Below are 20,789 nucleotides of genomic sequence, written 5' to 3'. Positions count from 1 at the left end.
ATGGCAATCTATGTTCATAATAGAAGACAAATGTTTTTTTAATATACTGATGTGTATGTGATCAATGTCATAAGATTAACTTTCAAATTGTTTTGCAAGAAGATATCTCATTAACTATCTGTTATTGTTGTTGTTTTCTAATTCAATGATTGTTTTCATTTTACTAGAACACAATTCTATTTACATTATATTATCATTTTGGGTGAAGAGAATCTTTCAGGGTTTTCCAGTCAATTTACTTATTGAGTTTGCAATTTTTTGTTTCCTCTCTGTCAACACCAGGACACAGGTCCCACTATTTCAAACTAAAAAAAAAAAAAGACCGATCTACTAGGTCATTAAAATATTATTGAACAAGATAGACATTCTGCGCCAATTTAATTTGCTGATCACTATTTACAAAATTCTAACAAACTTACATAAGCCAGATTGAAAGCTAAATAAATATTTCTCATTATGTGTGATTAGCAGCATCAATATAAAATATGAACAACATCTAAAAAGTCTATCGATGATAACATGAACTGATTTCAATGAAACTATTACTTGGTTAAAGTTATATGAATATAGATCTTTTGAAACAAACCTGAATGGTACTAGTAGCATTTCTATCAGAATGATGGCGTTTATTATTAACTAGTTGTATCTATCGGTATTTCCCAAGATTCAATTTTAAATTAAGAGAAAAGAGGAAATAAATGCAAAAATTCTCAGTAACAACTAAAATAATGTGAGGGAGATAAATCTTTGCAGCTTAAAATATGACTTTTCTCTTTTAGATTATTTGATTCATTATTTAAAATGTTTACCATCCTAATAATTTTCCCAACTGGAATAATTTAAAAAACAAAACAAAAAAAAAAAAAAGGAAGAAGAACATAACAAAAAAAAGAAAAAAAAAAAAGAAAAAAACATGAAGCCAAAAACATTTTGCTATTGTAAAAACCATGCAGGTAAAAAATGCTGAGGCAGAATCAAATATCAATGTGTCAGATGTGCTGCTATTTGGACATAAATTCTGAAATCCGACAAGATAATTTTATAAATTAGAAGATAATATGCCAACAGCAAAGCATTTTGATAGACACACATATACAGGCGCACACACACCCAAAGAGGAGTATGCTGGAGCATTGGAGAGACATTGCCATTTGTTTTCAGTAAACATTGCTTGAAAATTCTGTCATCGTGAATAATAAATAAATAATAAAAACCTCAATTGTTTTTCTATTAATATTGTAAGATTTCAAAAACTCATGGTAATCTCATATGCTATTGTAATATTAATAGTGTCTGTATCATGTTATGAATAAGAAAAATAATAGGTTTGATTATTACTCGTCAAGATGCAAAAATTCATTAGTTTCCATAGTAGATATGAAATGCTCTTTCAATTGCAGATACTATTATGACAAGATTAAGCATTTTGGCTATCTTATTTTAATCAATAATCCTATTTCAACTTTTAGTGAAAAAAAAAAAAAAAAAAAAAAAAATATGCATGATCTACAATACATTATTTTAAACGATTAAGTAATTCAAAAATATATCACTTTATTAGCTTTACCTACTGGTATTGCTTGAGAGTAAAATAAAAAATGAATGACTTGTTGCCAAAAAATTGTAAAGTAATTTTGTTGATTTCAAACTTTTATAAATTTTGTTAATGGATGATTTGTCTTAGTTTAGGATTAAAAACCAACAAAAAATGACTTTTACATGAAAGTAATTTTACTTATTTTGATTGAAAAAAAATTTTTTTTAGTGCAAGCAATAATGAATTATTAGTAAAGAACAACTTATGTGTAATTAAAAGGAAATAACTCGTGATTACTTCCTTTCAATGAATACTCTTTGGTGAATAAGAATTTTCCACATCAAAAGTATAAATAAGTATTTTACTAACAAAACTTGTATGAAATAAAATATCTGTGCCAATAATATAGTGAAAATAACAAATAGGCTATTTTGAATCAAGTATCGATTTGAGGATCTAAGAAGAAAAAAAAATCTAATTGTCATAGATTTAGTTTGGGAACTTTTTCTTGGAAATAAATTTCCAGTACAAGAGGAGATATTAAAAACTAGGATCCATATTTATAAATTTATTAATTATTTTGATGGTCTCAAGTCAGCTTTCATTCTCTCTAGTAAAGTAGTTAACACTAAGGATTATAGACTGTTTTTATAATTGAGATATTTGAATTTTTTTTATTAGTCTAATTTTCTTTGTATACCCTCTAAATTTGATATATTTCAATTCCCATGTACTGACAACCAGTAAAATATTCTACAGAGATGCATAAATTCTGTATTATTCGGACTATAGTTCTCATCTTTGATGTTATTCTCACAATGTTTTGGCCAATGTAATCTCTGATCTTCAGGTGCATTGTGTCCAAATCTGGAATTTGTAGAAAATTTTGAAAGGAATCCATGGAAGTTGTCTGTGTAACATTACACACATTTACACAACACGTTGTAGCAGAGTATGTTGCAAGGAACATAGGACAAGTAATAACTCTACTCTTTTTTCCTGTGTAAAAATAACATTTATTTCTGAGTATTTTCCTGAATAAACCATGATTGTGCTCTTCCTCTGACCTCTCGAACGTTGTTTCAAATGTGCTCCAAATGTCATCCACGTCTCAAATGATAACTCTCTTTTTTATAGTGTTTTTTTTTTCTTACCGTGATGTTATTTCGTACATGGCTCGGTATTTGCATATGTGCATCCGTACTATTACATTTTGTTGTTCTTCTGTTATCCATGACTGGATAAAAGTCTTAAATAATATGTAATTGTATTTTTAGTATTGCAGGCACTGCGGACTGAACTTCACTTTAAATTAATTATTTAATACTTATAACTATTTCACCACAGATCTGTTGTGAGAACAACATTCAAAATTAGAACAGTTGTGCGAATGATACAAATTATCAATCCTCATATCATAAATTCTGAAACATGAGATGCACACACACACATATATATTTCCGATTTTAAAGTGGAAGATGTCAGTAATTTATTTGGAATTAGACAAAAAAAAAAAAAAAAAAAAAAAAAAAATCAAAATTTCAGACAATGAAATTTTACTCCTCCAAGAACTTAATTTTGTAACCTTTCTAAATTTTTTTGTAAAGCATTTCTACACCACAAAGCTTTGTATTCACTATGATTTGTTTTGAAAATATTGATATTATATTTCAGTAGCATATATTATTTTTATTCAGTAGACAGGAAAGAATTAGAAAGACCTAAAAGAGGACAAACAAAAACTAGCTGAAATGTGGCCCATTAATCTCAGTGAATGCTACTCAACTGCCATGTTCAGCATGGTGTGTGTTCAGTGATCTCCTCTACTGTGAAGAGATAGCACAGTATGGCAATCATAAATGGAACATTGATATTCATTACCTTAAATCTAATGAGCAGTAATACTAGGCACTCTAGTGTGCCAAGAAGTATATTTATTTTAAATATATCCATGTCTTCCACTGAATATGATTAACAAGCTACCATTCTATATCAGCATTCATTTTAGGTTTTATAATAAGCTTAAATAGAAACTACTTAAGTGAATTAAAAATAGAAGTGAAGAGAACATTTTGAATTAGAAACCAATCAATTTATGTAACACGTGTGTCATTTACTTTGATTCCTGAATAAAATAATTGAATGTTAGAGGTTTAATCGTCGGTGTAGTGGATACTAACAATTAATAATTACTTAAAACTTCTACCTGGTCATGACTGATGAAACAAGAACAATCTACTTCATGGATTAAATAAAAATTCAGTACAAAATTTTGTACATGTTGTAAAGTTTGACAAAATGCACTTGAAGGTTGGAGATTACATTACTTAAAACATTATAAGAATAAAATCCAAGATGAGAACAGTAGTCTGAATAAGCGAAATAAAAATTATCAATCCTCATCTAAAAAAATTTGATAATACTAGCACACAATAAGGATAAGAAAGAAGTAAGGAGACTTATTATTTTAGATATGCCAGAAAAATGTCATAAAAGATATATCCCAGTTTATTAATTTTGAAGGAAATTTAAGGTAGAATAAACAATAAGTTCTAACCTAACAGTAAATTTAGTATATTGATAATGGGCATTTGTTTGCATTTGAATATAGCTAAAACTCCCAAAACCATAATATTTGGATTAAAATAAAAAAAAATAAATAAATAAAAATATCAATTCAGCATCATAATAGCAATTTTTAAAAAAATTATATCCATAACCTTCAAGAAAATATATTTGGAAATTAAATATGTAATGAAAATATTAGAAAGAAAATAATCTAAACATCATTTCAGTATCTTAAAAGTTACAATATACAAAAAAAAATCTTTCAAGTCTTTATCCTTAATTTGTATATTACTCCTCTAGTATAGAAATTAAATGGGGGGGGGGAGGGTATCTTGAATTAAACCATTACTGAACAGTTTATACGTTTTCCCTGCTAAACTTACTAAGTTTTAACAATTGGATCATTTTAAAAATGTTTTAATACATGAGCAATGCCGAGTAACCTTGTTTGTATTTTATTGATAGACATTTAAACAAAATAAACAAGTTTACAATTAAAGATACATGCAACATAGAATACAAGAAGATAACACATAGTATTGAAATTAGGTTATCAATCTACAACATACTGGGACTTACTGGGAGTTTACCCAATTACTCAATCTTTGTGAATCAACACCACACTTATATAACATTTACTAACTTACATTCTTATAACTGCATGGGTGTAAACAATGCTACACACAAACTTAGTTTATATATATATATATATATATATATATATATATATATATATATATATATATATCTTATCATTCTTATCTTTAAATAGAAAATTAAGTCAGGCCAGATTTTAGAATTTAGACCTAAATAGAATCATATCTGAAACACCAATATTTGTTTATACCTAACCATTTGGTCTTTTTCTCCTTTTAGTATGTTCTTTATTGTATCAAAATGTTTAGCTTTAGTTTATTTGAAAAAAATTATTCAAGGTAGGAAAATTGTTACAATGGCAACAATCTAAAAGCATTACCTAAATATTGTTAATCTGCAAAGATTTTCTCCCAAGTATTTTTTCATCTCTTTAATTCATTTATTTATTTTCGATTGGATCACTATTTAATTTCTTATTAGTGAAAATTTTATTTAATTTCTATTCTGTTTTCAAATTCCCATTCCTTTTTAGATTAAATATACATTTTTCTTATATTTTCTCTTCAACAGGTTTCCGTTATCCTTATTATATCAACTAACATTGTGATGTACTACTTCATTTTTATTTATTTCCTTTTAATATGGTAATATGGTAAAATATTTCCATTTAAATAATTAACATAAATCTATCAAAACGATGGACACCTTTAAGAAAATCAGTAGTTTCTTTTTCTATCATTTTCATTTTATACAAACATGCTTTATAGTTGTCACGTTGAATTTGGCTTTTTACCAAACAAATACTCATTCTAAAGCAGATTGTAAATAAACTCAGTATCATTTGAATAACGTTCTTTTACAATTATTCAAAGATTATTATCAGTTTATCAGTATACAGTCAAATTACAAGCTGCATTTTGAGATAGTTTGAAAGCCTTTACTTATTTAATAACATTGGATTTTATTGCGATATTTAAACAAATGAAACATTTGTACTTTTTATAATACCAAAGTCAGTCAATACTGAATTCTATAAGAGAAAGTAAATAAACTCAGTCCATTCAAAATAAATCAGTAAAATTAAGTGAATAATAAACTGAATTTTAAATACATTGCATTTAAAAACAATTTGGGATGTAATAATAACATAAGAAACAACATGACCACTAGTGATTTAAATATTGAATTTCAATTTGATTTTCATGACTACTAAAATAATTGATCTTGAGTATTGTGTGTTTATGTAAATGTGTGCATTTTATGCCATCATTTCCCTTAACACTGATTATTCTTATAATAAATATTCCAAATTCTGGAAAATCAAGTGCTTGGATTGAATAGTGAATTTTTCACTGGAAAAGTTAAGTCTAATCTTATTACAGAACTTTGTTATACATAAAATCACAATTAAAACGTTGGCTGCTATTTATGGATATCCGACAAAAATGCAGACTCTTAGAATATTTTTTAAGAAAACAAAAACAACATAATATAAAATTATTACCACCATTGGATTTATCACAAAATCGTATGTAAGAAAAATTGTTTGATTTAAGTATAGAGCTTTGTTTTTAATTGCATCCCTGAACAGACATACAGACAAACTACAAATATAGTATAGATATCTAAACTACTAATATTAACCAAGCTGATACAAATATAATTTGGAAAGTTGGATTAAGATATTAGTAATATGTTAATATTCATCTGTGTTATATAATATATATTTTAAGGCTTGGTTTGATTGCTATCTACTTCAACTGGTTCTAATCAATTCAAGAAGAGATTCTCCAGCATAAAACTTTGCAATGCAAACCACGTTTTTTTTTTGTTTTTTTTTTTAGATAGATTTTATAAATAGTATTACCTTCTCCATAATCTGCACAAATATTTTTGAGTTGCATTCCTTAAAAAAAAAAATAAAAAATAAAGGGCCAAAAAAATATGTTTATATATTTTTTCAAAATTATTTAGAAACAAATAAAAAATATATACAAATTTTGCCAAAATTAAAAAATTGAAATGTAAAAAGGTATGCTAATATAGACATCTCTTACAATGCAATCAAAGGTAAATCAATTGAATTAAAAAAAAAAAAACTAAACTAAACATTATCCAACAATATCTGAGGACAGAAGCAAAAAAATGTAACTAATAATAATTATTATAACAACAATAATGTATTATTTAGACCACCGTTCTCATCTTGGATGTTACTCTCACAAAGTTTTTGCTGATACACCCTCTAACCTTCTTCAAGTGCATCGTGTCAAACTCAAAAATATGCATGAAATTTTGAACAGGACCCATTATTTAATTCATGGGGATGGCCTTTTTTTTTTTTTTTTTTTTTAAATTCCATTAGCCATGACTGAAGAGAAGTTTTAAGTAATTAATAATTATATTCTTAGTATCACTTGTACTGAGAATGAACCATCAACCTCTGAAAGAGTGTCAGTTAGAATTAACTTTTACTTAACACTTATAAGTTGTGTCACAGATCCATCAATACAATTAAAAATTATTTCAGATTTCTATCCAGTGATGGCTGACAGAAGGAGGACAAACTACTTCCATGGATCAAATCTAGGCTCCATTCAAAATTCAGTACAGATTCCAGAGTTCAACATAAGATACACCTGAACAAGATCTGAGGTTTCATCAGATCAAACGTTAGAATAACACTAAAGATGAGAACGGTAATCTGAATGATCCAAATTATCAATCCTCATCTCAAAAATTCCGAAACATAATTACAATAATAGCAACAATAATACTAGCATACAAATCAGAAGCCTTTTTAATTTATTTGATATGGAACAAACAAAAAATAAAAACAAAAATATTTCCTAATAACAATAAACTTAGTAAAAATATTACACCACAAAAAAAAAAAAAAAGAGAGAAAAAAAAAGAAAATACAAATACAGCAATCCGATGTTTTATGCTAGTTGTTGCAATGACATTCACCATGGTTGGGTTGAGCCGGCTTCTTCACTGGCTTACATTACATTCTGAATCATGGTGGCCCATACAGAGTGGGAATGAACAAAGTTATAAAAAAAAAAAAAAAAAAGAAGAAAAAAAAAAAAGGCGAACGAATCAAGATTTCACTGTTGAAGACCAACCACCTGTCCTCCTTACTGGTTGCTATCCAGGTCCTCAGCTGTCTACTGACATGCTTGCACCACCCAGACAGAGGTAGGGATGATTACATCACAAATTAACTCTCTGCGGATGATGACCTCCATACACAAACCATCGAAGACATTGCTGCAACAGGATAGATGGCAAAAACTTTCGATTGAAATGTTGGTGGAGAACAACAGTTGGGACATGGTCGATCTGCCGGCAATGCAAGATGTGGCAGAGACATTGTTAACCCTCCCTCCAAAAAACTCTTCCAACTTCCATTGTTTTATACACATGCTATATTCCTATGGTGAAAATGTCAACTGCATTATAAAACAACTCATTATGCATGCAGTAATACTGATTGGTTTTGAAGTAGTGAATCTTCAGGATTCATACACAGTAATTTGAGTGAATAATCAGAAAATTCAGTTCATTCTCAATAAAGTTTTAAGGGAATGTAGTGTTAAACTGTACTCCAGAAAGAGTTTTCTCTGAATAAACTTATTTGGCATTTGTATTAGTTGAGGATATGTCCTTGACAATCAGTACAATGGCCATTGTTGTTTCTTCTTGTCCTGCTCTGAAGTATGGTTCTCTTCAGTCCCAGAACCCTCCCAGATTTTTAGCCTTGTCAAGATTTATTGCCAATCGCCTGAGGTGCTACTACCAGAGAATGCTTACAGGGTTGCTCGGAAATTTTTTGTAAGCCAGAGTATGCTAATCTTAGTGTACTGGCTTTCCAATTTAACAACTGACCTTGTGTCTAACCTAGACAGGTAAATAAGTTCCCTTATTATTGTTACTTCCAAAATGATTTCAACTGCCTTGAATTATTTTTATTATTTTTTTATTAAGAGATCATTTCCTTTTAAAACTAAATTAAAAAAAAAAACATTTACTCATTTACAGTTCAACTAAAAAAAAAATATTTTGTAGAGAATTACAATTAAACAAAATCTGCTTTTTTTTTTTTGATAGAAATTGAATTTTTAAAAAAAATTGTCAGTATGTCATCATTCTGAGAATCATGAAATTGGCCATCATTTTAAGAAATTTCAGAGTTTTATTTAAAATGTTTAGTTTAGGATGAAAGAATGCCTGTAAAACAAAATGATTTAACTTTTGGAGAAAAGGAAAAATTAAAACAAAATCTATGCTTTTTCTTATTTTTTCTATGATAGAACCACCGCGACAAATGTTAAGTAGCAATGAAGATCACAAATACAAAAAGGAAATAGCATATGGAAGGAATACTTTTTAATTGCTCCAAAAATATTTTATCATTAGGGACAAAATTGTACATAAATAACCCATAAGAAAATGGAGCTGTATCCATGGGACATGATGCATAGAAGCTAAGGCATTTACTGCATGCTTTTAAGTTCTTACACATCTGGAATGCAGGACACGTGCCTAGCAGCATCTTTGTATGAGTACAATGTAAACAGAAGCATATGCTTCAAACATGCACAAATAAATTTCTTTTAACAATATTGCCTTTAAATTAACAAAATAATAAATCATCATCATCATTACATGAATATAGTGTTTGCAAGTCTTTACAATCATATCAACATGAAAAATATTATATGTTTTCTTTTCTTATAAAATAATAAAATAGGTATCTCATAATTATTTTTAATTTTTAAAAATTTATTTAAATTTTGGAAGGGGGCTGTGGTGAAATGAATACCACTGAAAACTGATGATTCGGCATAGGAACTTCGAATCCTATCGGTTTCATTGGTGGCAACCTACACATGGTCCCTTCTGTAAGTACTAAATTCTAGCTTGAGAACTTGGGAAAACAATAACAGAATCGAACCAATCAGAAGAATTGGTGCTTATTTAAATTTTACTTAAATACATGACAGCTTTCACCTATGTTATTTTCTACTGTATTAAGACTACAGTCACTATTTTCATGTTCACCTGTTTTATGAAGACATCAGTTTTTGTTAAAATTAAACTATATTTTCCCAAATTTATTAAAATATGATGAATTATTTCAATAACATATTTTCAAACTTTCTTAATTGTTTATGACCATTTTCTCATTTCCAAAATTTTGGAAGATCTCAAAAACAAAATTTTGGAGGATCTCAAAAACAAATCAAGGGAGGTAACAGAAATTTACAATGGATGATGGATTAATTTGATAACAAAACAATTTGACCATCCTATTTAAGATTTTAATTATTTCTTAAAACAATATAGTTTCACACAGTAATTTGTTTCTGATAAACTAGCATCATGTTTAGAAAGAAAATGTAAATTATGGAAGAAGGCATGTTGAGCTAAGGGAAGCAAAGATCAAAAATTTGTTCAGAACTCGACAACACTTTTTTTGAGAAAGCCATTTGTGTAGAGGAAGCACCACAAGAATCATTTCTCTGCTATACTTATATCGATTCATGAACAGCAGGCATTTTTGCTTGAAAGTTTACAGTTATCTCCTTTATTTTTCTACAGGACCCTATTCTGAATAATTACAAATTACTTTTAAACCCCGGAACATTAAAAGAATGAGTTCCAAACTATAAGTATTGTCTGAAGATGGTCATACTTCCCATCAGGTCCTTAAAGAAAGAGTCAGATTATTCTAAAAGCAGACTAAGCAAACGCAGGACACATTCAACTATTTTTTCTTTTAGTCCTAAATGTTAATACTTGTGTCACTGAAATTAAGAATCATCTTAAATATGAAAAATGCACAAAAATATCTTTTCAAGTCAAACAGCCACTTGTTACTAAATTTTCAATGTTATTTTAAAGGAAATTGCATCAAAATGTAAGAGTTCCATCAGAGATGTTCCAGTATCATGTATTCATTCTAGAATAATTAGTTCAGTCATAAATTATTTTAAAGCCGAATGAATGAACATGTTTGTTCAAGTCATTTTTTTTTTTTTTCTTTAATATTTTAATAATTCAATCTCACAATTATCATGAATATTTCAGCTTTTATATGTGATAGGTTTGAAAAGAATCCTAATTTAACTCATTTGATTTGCAATTAATTTATCAAGTGAATCATCTTTGTCTATTACTCTCATCCTTTGTCACTGTATGCTGGTGTCTATTACTCTCAATTTATTGACAAAGGGAATAAAACTAATTACAAAACTCAAGATAGAAATAATCTATTTACATCAGCAAAAGGAAATATCACAGGTATTTTAACCTGCAAAGAGAGAGAGGGAGAGAGAGAGAAACAAACACAAAGAGAGAGAGAGAGAGAGAGAGAGAGAGAGAGGTAATGAAGAGGAGGTAGTGAGCAAAAAGAGACTAATTTTAGATTGTTTTTTTATTTTTAAAATTTAGCTGCCTCTGCAAACTCTTTTTCCTAATTCTAACAATCTTAAAGCTTAATGGATAACCCAAATAACTCTTGTATTTTGTAAAGACATTTTTAAAATAATACATTTTTAAAACCTATAAAGGTGGCAATAATTTAATATATATTTTATGAATTAAAAAATTGTATTATTTGGAATTTATTTACTATTATCATCTTAGATGTTCTTATGTTTTCGGACATCTTTTTGAACTCAAAAATCTTTATGTAATAAGGATTGAAATTTCAACTCCCAGAAGGCTATCACTTAGAACTGATTGATTAATTAAATACACATTGTTTAAACAAAATTAGTATGAACCATAAAGCAGCCATTTGTAAAAATAAACAGGTATGCAGAAAATGTGTATTGAATGCACTATACAGAAAATGTAATAAGTAAAGTAATTAAAAAATTTTCTTTAAAATTAATCTTTTAAAGTAATATTTAGAAGATAATATAAATGCTTGATTTTGCACTGACTGACACTGACAATTCAAAAATCGATCTCCATCTTAGTTGGCATAAGTATTTTTAGAAAAAAATAAATAAATTGAAACAACATTTGTGCCAATAGGGAAAACTAAAAAAAAAAAAAAGGCTAGCTAGAGTGAAAAAGATATGTCTGATGGATTGGAATTTTGGTTCGATTTTGAAAATCTAACCAACTTCTCTCTATATGTATAGATATATCATTCTTATAGCAATTTTATTTTAACAAAGATGTATTTTTCATAGCTGTGGGAATTAAACATTTTTTTTTTTTACTTGTTAGGGAATCGCTTTGAAAGTATTCAATTTTACTTTATTTAATATATAAAAAGAATCTTATAGCTTTAAAAAGATATTCATATATTATCAGTGAAAACATTAAAATAAGATGTGGATCCGTACCCCCAATGTTTTTCTTCCAATTATTTTCAAATCGACTCATTCAATTTTTTTTTGCAAGTATAACATAAAATGATTCCTTTCTGAAGTTCATATTTTCTTAAGAAAAAATAAAAAGAATAAACTTCAAAGAAAACCTTTTAAACAAAAATAATGTGGAGCATATGATAGTCATTTGTAAAAATAAGCTGAAGCAGGTATGCACAAGATGTGTACGGCACACCATCTAAAAACTTAATTTTCTCTTTTGGAGGAAAAATATCAGGTTATATATTGATTCAAACACCAATTTCTCAGATTATATATAATGAATAGATTTGTACAATTTTTATAGGGGATTTCAATTTTTTATGTAAGTTTAATGTAAACTCATTACCCTGCTCAAAATTCCCAAACATTTTGTCTAGCTTAAAGAAAAAGTGAAGTAGTCAACAACAATTTAGGCAATCCAAAGACTACTTTTTAATTAGCTATTATACAAAAGTATAGAGGTGGATGTAACTCCTTTCCCAGGATTATTTCACTTACCCTTGATCCTCACCCTATCATATGCAGTGTTTAAGCAAGGGGGCATCAAGTATCATTTTTTTAAAGACTTTAGTATGACTTGATTGAGGATTGTACCCTAGTCTTTTGCCACATGAGCAAACACTTACCATTATACCAAATGGGCTGGTTAAATCAAGTATGGGGACCACCTGATGTTAAAGTTACATAGAAAGCTGAACATCCTACTTAAAATTGTACAAATCATATTTATAATAAGCTGAAAATATGTTGCTTAATCGAATCAGAAAGGTATCGTACATGTCCGCCAAATAAAAGATTGACTTGATGCCTTACCCAGAGATACAAGGAGATTAGCAGCTTCTCGTTCATCTAGTTTGCCTGTAATCCTATCTTGGTGATCGTATTCGCTATCACGTGACGTTTCTTCCCATTCAATCTGACCATCTTTGATTTCTCCTTTGCGATGTCCAGGGAGAGACGCAGAAGAACGTATACTTTTTCCTTTAAGAGAAAGATGACGTGAACAATAACCTCGTCTTTGGGATTCTTTAGTGCAACCATCTTTTGAACAGAGGCGGCGCCACTGCTTGCCATTAAACTTTTTGCGCACACCACTTTTTTCGTTAGAAACAACATCCCCTTTTTTGTATTTACTGACAGGATTTGGAGATCTAGGTGTGCTGGCCCTACTACTGTCTCCAGACTGAGCCCTGCTTCTCACATTGTCTCGTTTTTTACACAACTGCTTGGCACGGTCTTTACCATTTTGAGAATTGGCACCAGGTGTTGCACTCTCGGACCTTGGTGTGCTCAAGCCACTAGAATCAAAATGGACATTTTCATTTTTTAATTCATCTTCCGACGTATCTGGACGCTCAAAACTAGCCTGTTTTTCGAAAGGCAACATTAAACTTCCAGATCGTACATTTGGTAGAGTGGGTACTGTCTGTGTAAGGGGAGGTACAGCTACAGCTGCTACAGCCGGTGCTGGAGGTAACACTTGAGCCGGGGACACAACCACTGGAGGTGCAACAGGGACACTAGTTGCATTAGGTATTGAGTAGAAGCAATTTTGTTGTTGTTGTTGTTGTTGTTGTTGCAGCTGTTGTTGCAGCTGTTGTTGTTGTTGCTGCTGTTCTTCATGCTCCTTTAAGTCTTCCCACCAAGGTGGCTGAAGCAGTCGGATATTGGCTCGAGGTACCCACACCTCCTGACTGTAACTGTTTATGTGATAGTGGTTCTGCAAAGAAACATGGAATGAGACAGGGTTGGACTTTCGTTCGATGACCTTTCCCTCGTAAAAAACATTCTCTTCAGAGCTGATCCGGACACACACTATTGTCCCAATTTGGACACTACTCTGCATCGGACAGTGGTCACTAATCACTTTATTGCTGTCCTCATCAAACACACTGTACGTACTAAACTCTGTTTCACCATCAATCAACACCCTGACGTGCCGTTCTGCTATAATCTTGATGACCCCACGTTTGAAGACATTATCCTTCCAAGCTAGAACTCTTTGATTATTCCATTCAGTCAGATCAATTGGAGGTGGCCGCATCATCACGGGGTCAGGAGGGGGGCTACAGGCTTCAGGTTCTGCAGCTTTTCTCTTTTTAGGGGGCTTTGCAATAACTTTGTTCTTATTTTCTACTGGCAACACAGTTCTCTGCCCCCCATTGGGAGTAGGCCCCGACAGAGAATTATCATTATAAACCATCTCTTCTGTCTCTGAAGGGGACATTGAGCCAGGCTTCCTTGGGGATCTAATCAGTTTTGTGTTATTGCTGATCTTTATTGTATTTTTACTAGAAATAAGGTTGTAGGTTGTGTCTGGGGATGAGACAGTTACACTTCCTTGATTAGCAGGGGACGAAGATGACACCATTCCTTCATTGTGGTATTTTGACAACATTCTCTTATTTGGCACATCAGAATTGTCATCTGAAAACTTAAATTCTGTAGAATCTTGGCTTTCATCTGTGGCGCCAATTCTTCGTCTAGACTTATTCCGGATCGGGGGTGAAACACGACTGCGGCGAGATTTACTTTCATTGCGTCGGTTCATATTGTCTGAAGAAAAGAAAAGAAAAATGTGAGTGATAAAATGAATTACTATTTGGATATATAAATATATATATTTAAAAAAACAAAACAAAAAAAAACTATTTCAAACAATAGTAAAAAAAAAAAAAAATCATTTTGTTGGTTATATTACAACACTTTTCCTGTAAACTTGTCATGCATCTCTGACATTACGTGAGCCTAAAAAGAACTTGTGACTTTTCAATATAGACATATCTTAACACCAAAATCTATGATGCCAACATAAAAAGAATTATTAAAGCTATATAAATTAAAACGAGACACACTTAACATTATAAAACAAAAAGAGTCTGGTTTAGTAAGTAAAACTAACAAATTCTTAACTGTTAGAGATTATCATTTTGAACTAGATATACACATTTCACATTATCACGTTTACATGCATTATCTCATTATATACGAGGGGCGTGCAATAAGTAATGCCCCTGACCCACCTCCAGTTGTCTGATCTAGCTGAAATTTTGCATGTGCAATGATTTATATCTCTACGGGTTATGTGGCAAATTACAGCTCTGAACTAATTGTGGTTTCTGTTTTACAGGTGTTTGAACTGAGTCAGGTGTGAAATGGAGCCTATTGAATGTCGAGCAGTGATCCGGTTTTTGTATTTGAAAGGACGCACACAACAGGAGACTTTTGATGAAATGAAAGAAACTTATGGTGATAATGCCCCATCATATGGCCTTGTAAAACGCTGGTATCGTGAATTCAAACATGGCCGGAAGTCTGTGGAAACAGCTCCCAGGCCTGGTCGCCCCACTTCTGCCATTGATGAGGCATCTGTCCGTCAAGTTGAGGACGCCATTTAGCCCAAGATGTCAAGATTAGTACAGGGTCTGTGGAAACTATCATTCATGACCATTTGCATATGCAAAAGGTATCTGCAAGATGGATTCCCAGGTTGCTCACACCATTCCAGAAGCGAGAATGCGTCGAGTGATCAAGGATGAATTTGGACATGTGCCAAGAAGAGGAGTCAAAATTTTTCAAAAGGCTGATTACACAGGATGAAACCTGGATCTATCACTTATGACCCAGAAACCAAAGCCCAGTCAATGCAGTGGAAGCACTTGGACCCACCACCTCCAAAGAAGGCAAGGGTGCAGCCCTCTGCTGGCAAGGTCATGCTCAGCCTTCTGGGACGAAGACGGAATAATGATGACAGATTTCCTGGCAAAGGGTACCACAATTACAGGAGCCTATTATGCTTCACTTTTGAGGAAATTAAGGGAAGCTATCAAAATCAAGAGTCGGGGAAGATCAGCAAAGGTACCCTCCTCCTGCAGGACAACGCTTCGGTCCACAACTCGCATGTCGCCAGATCAGAAGCATGGGCGTGTGGTTATGAAATCCTCCCCATCCTCCCTACTCTCCTGACATTGCACCCTCTGACTGTCACCTCTTCCCAGCCATGAAGTTGTTTTTGAAACGAAAGCGTTTCCTAGATGATACAGCCTTTATTTCTGAAGTCACGTTGTGGTTGGAGGACCAACCTGGGGTGGTATACAAAAATGGTCTCCAGCGCTGCATCAAACGATGGGAGAAATGCATAACACTGGGTGGTTCCTATGTAGAGAAAGACTAATAACTGTGCCAAGTTTTGTTGCTCTACTGCTATGGGAAGTGGGTCAGGGGCATTACTTATTGCACGCCCCTTGTAGGCTTTATTAATTCAAAAAATGTTTCCCCTCTGACAAGAAGTTTATTACTTTGAAATGTTTGAATATAAGGGGTTAAAATTCTTCCAATTTCATATTCAATTTTGAGTAAGTATATATTTTTTTTCATATATATACACCTTACATATTTCTTAATTTTACTTATGCACTATTTGAAATGTATAAATATTTCTTATTGTATTAGGATTCTCTTTGATATTTAGAATACTATCAGCATCATAAATGAGTGATGTACAAGTCAAATTTTTGAATCAGGACTTCTGATTTGATGTTCTTATCGATGTCAGAAGTTCTTGAATCTTTCTAGAACTTATTTAAAATTAAAAGTATGTAAAAATAACATTAGAAACAAATATTCCAACATTTATAGCATTGCCTTTCCAGATTAATATTTTAGCAAACCCAACAATATACTTATAACCTAAACCTTTGCAGTACCAGTAAGAAAAATAAATATAAAAATGTCGAGATTGTTTTTTAGTCCAATTATCATATGTATTTAACTTTTATTTTAAAATTAAAAATGGAACGTTTCTTTGTTTCTTTATTTCAAACAATTCCATCTTTCAGGATTTGAATCTCACACTAGACAACTTCGTTTCCTGTTAAACCTGAGTAATGCCCTATCTTATAAAATTAAAAAAATTTTTTTTATTCATTTGAACTTATGTATAGAAAACGAAAGCTTCAGCTAATACATATATTGTAAACTTTTCATCTGGTATATTACATTGTACATGAAGTATTCTATAATTTAAAGAACTTTTCTTTATCATCATTATTTGAGTATTAGCTAACCTCCTAAACAAAAGTTTGACACAAGGTCAGTTTAAGCTTGCTGTATAAAATAAATAGACCGTTTTTAGCAAAGGATTAATATATATATATATATATACTAATTTTTGAACTGTTTACTTTTAAAACTTAGCTCCCATTCTTCAGAAAAAAAAGGGTTGAGGGAGAGAAAATAACAAAAGAGAAAAATGTTAGCCAGTCTTTTTCTATCTTATCAAATTCTATCATTACAGAAATCAAGGTAGCAATAGGAGTGGAGTGGCAAACTCATTTAGTATTTAAAAAAATAAATAAAAATAGAATCGCTTCCACTACTTCACAGCCCAGATAATAAAATCTACTCTAATTCTTAAAAAAAAAAACAAACAAAAAAAAAAACAATAGCAGGATGCACTTTTTGATCCTCTGTTCCATAAAGGTTTGTGTACACATGCATATAATTGTAACAAATAGAAGTTTATGTGTATTCTGTAAAAATTGTTAATGCCAAAAACATGAAGAAATACCAAATCTAACAAAATAATGAGATAGTGACTTGCCTACGATTACTGTCTAACGCTATGTACAATTAATTTTCATTTATAATACGATACATTAAAATGTTAAGCTAAATACCATTTATTAGCATTTATAATGATGATCAGTAATGCTGTGAAACTGCAGTAACTTGTTAAGATATACTCAAATTATGCCCTCAAATACCAAACTCGGATGAAAAAAATATATGTAAACTAGCTATTCATAGCTGATGCTACCAAAAGTTTTTAATTTAATGTTTTTATTAAAAAAAAAAAAAAAAAAAAAAAAGGTTCAATTAAAATGCTTCTAAATTCATTGAAAATTTTTGAAAATCATGAGCAAGCTAAGTTTGTTTACTTAAATAAACAAATAAAGATTAAAGATGCTGAATTGTTTATTTTCGCCATAGTGGGGCAGATAACAGAAAAATCGTGCAAATGATGATACAAGCATCAAATTTAGCACAATTGTTCTCAAAGTCATACTAATCAAATCTTACAGATTAACCATTTCAAAATCCAAGGTGGCGGCCATTTTTCAAGATAGCAGCCAAATGGCCACCTGAAATTGGATGTTTTTCTTAGAAATGCTTATAGTTGTCAGATTTACATGATCTAAGTGTGGATTCCTATGTTTTCCAACCTGCTGATGCATATTTTCCTGTTTATAACATGGTTAAATGTCTCTGATACCTATTTTCTGTGATGGTCGCTAGTAAATTTCATTAAGTTATGCATATATACTATGCAGCTAGGCCTCCATCTGCTACTGTTCACATAAGCAGCTGCAGAGTGATGTGCAGAGAAGCTCTGCCTGAGAGCACTTGCATCTTCCTTTGCAACCCATCTTACAGGAACACTTAGTCAGTTCCAGACAGCTTTGGTGCAATCAGTGGTAGTGTTGTTTAAATTATCTGCTATACCTCTCCTCTGTGTCTAACCCCATTCAGCAAGACTGCTCATGTTGGGATTACAAATAGTTGCCTGGCCCCAGATGATGCCAGCCTGGTAGGCTGCATGCTTCGCACATTCTCTGAGGGCTGTCTGTGTTGGTGGAATTGAGTTGTATGCTCTCTTGCTTCGTCCACACCAGTGGCTACGCTTGATTTGTTGTACATGAGAACAACATATCTCTTCAGCTTCTCCATGCCAAGATCACGAATCAATGTTGAATACTAGCTGAGATTGATGAAGGTTTCTATCATATCATCAAATACATTCCAAGTCTGTCATGCAGATTTCTTCGCCTTGCCATTTGCAGAAACTACCTCAGGGATTGAGATCCATCACATATGGGTTCCTTGGTCAAAGGATACCCACATTTCCTGAAAACCTTGTTCCTGGAGAGATGGCAGTACAGATATTGCTATGACTAGCACGTCTGTGTCATTAGCCTTGATGATTATAGACTTGTTCCCATCAGTTCTTGCATCCATGGTATGAACAAATATTTGGCTGTTAGCTTCTTCATGGCAACATGAGGAAACAGCATCCAACGACTTCACTGTATTGTTAATGACCTCTTTTCTTTTTGTGACAATGAATGTGCTTGTTGTCTCTGCTTCACACATTTTATCTGCAAGGAAGTGAAACAGCTCAGTCTTGTTGCCAAGGTGACAAAGGAAGCTTTGCTAATTTCTTGGTGTCTTACTTTTTTCTGTCACTTTTCTTCTGATTCCCTGCCTCTTTTATGATCTCATTTCGGATTTCAGACTTGATTTTTTGTACACATCAAAAACTATGTCCACCTGCTTGTATTTAGCAGAATAGGATTCCACATTTGGGATGCTGCCTTCTTTAGCATAATCATCAAATGGTTTTGAAGTCCGTGGAGGTGAGGCAATGCTGAACCATCGATGATGATCGTGTCGCCCTTTGGTTTGCTGACTGGAACATTCACTTGTGCTTCAGGAATTTCAACCAGCTGTGACTTCTGACATGTATGAAGCTTACCACTGTTACTAAGAGATGCAGGGTGTGACTGATTCTCGTGTTTGAAGAATTCTTGTAAGTCACACTGTCTGTTCTGGTATGAGATGAAAAGTTATGAAAATAACTGAGTCATCTTTTAGAACTTTCTCATTAAAAATTCCCTCATCCTGCACTTGTTTGAAGAATGAAACAGGGGTTTTCTTGATGGGATGATAGAAATGACTTTCAGCTTCATCCTCTAGCTCTGTCCCGTGGGAAGATGTGTGAGCTGTGGTTGCAGTTAGGTTATGATCTATGTTATCGACTGCTCCAGTTATGAACAAATTATTCCTCAAGATTGGGGGAGAGATTACTCCATCTTTCATGTATTGTGAAACAACTGCTTCTCCTAAGTGTGCTGAGATTTCTAAGACTCGTTCATATGATATACTGAGTCCATTCTCATGGAGTATTTCAATGGTTTGTCTCTTCCTCATCTTGCTAAACACATACAAGCCTATGTAAACTGTAAAATGTGGCTCCCTATCTTTAGAAGGCCTGTAGATATCTGTTCCTTCTTTGTATTTGGTGGAGCAGTTGTACTGTAGCAGTTGTGATACAGCAAAGTCTGATTTTGATGCTCTGTACTGGAGTTGAGACTTGATACCTGCACCATGTTTGATCATGAATACAAACTGAAGCAGTGATGGTGGTACAACGTATCCTAAGTCTTTGTCATGAAAATTGCTGCTGAAGTTCGATTTGTGATGAAGCATTGCCATCCTTTCTTATTATCCCAGCAGCTTTTGTTAGATGGATGGCTTCACCATAATTGGATGTTTCTGATAGGATCAGCTTCAAAAGCCAGCAGAACATCTTGTCCTTGATTTGCTTGCAGCTTAGGAAGATGAAAAAAGCAGCTGGTCCTTGAGCCTAGTAAGATGAACATCAGGCGAGTCAACACCAAGCTGTTCCAACCTCTGTTTGTAAAGCTTGGTCAAATCAGCAAGTTTGAAAATTGGCGGTTGTTTACTATTACTGGCATTTTTCATCTCACAGATGTAGATGACTAGTTCGGAGAAAGCAATTGGATAGTCTTCCTTAAAGTGTTCCTGTGCTTTTTCTTGCTCCTGCACCTTTAGGTATGCTCGTTCTTAGTTGTACAATGCCACCAAAAATCCAGGGTGATATTTCACTTCTT

The 20,789-nt window shown here is 31.9% G+C and overlaps 1 protein-coding gene across 1 annotated transcript in view; it reads right to left on the bottom strand.

The window, feature by feature from the left end:
• Nucleotides 1-20,789, bottom strand: part of LOC145277868 (uncharacterized) — a 198,825-nt gene that overhangs the window by 90,752 nt on the left and 87,284 nt on the right. The window contains exons 3-4 of the mRNA XM_080129825.1: nucleotides 12,910-14,652; nucleotides 6,570-6,608 (exon numbers count right to left, since the gene is read on the bottom strand). Coding sequence (XP_079985951.1) covers nucleotides 6,570-6,608; nucleotides 12,910-14,647 — 1,777 coding nt within the window. The 5' untranslated portion in view covers nucleotides 14,648-14,652. The remainder of the gene's footprint in view (nucleotides 1-6,569; nucleotides 6,609-12,909; nucleotides 14,653-20,789) is intronic.

The sequence above is a fragment of the Euprymna scolopes genome, chromosome 6 (genome assembly GCF_053919585.1).
Source record: "Euprymna scolopes isolate OS-2025 chromosome 6, ASM5391958v1, whole genome shotgun sequence".
Classification (NCBI taxonomy): domain Eukaryota; kingdom Metazoa; phylum Mollusca; class Cephalopoda; order Sepiida; family Sepiolidae; genus Euprymna; species Euprymna scolopes.
The sequence above is the reverse complement of the archived record's forward strand: the minus strand, read 5'-3'. Positions and strand labels throughout refer to the sequence as shown.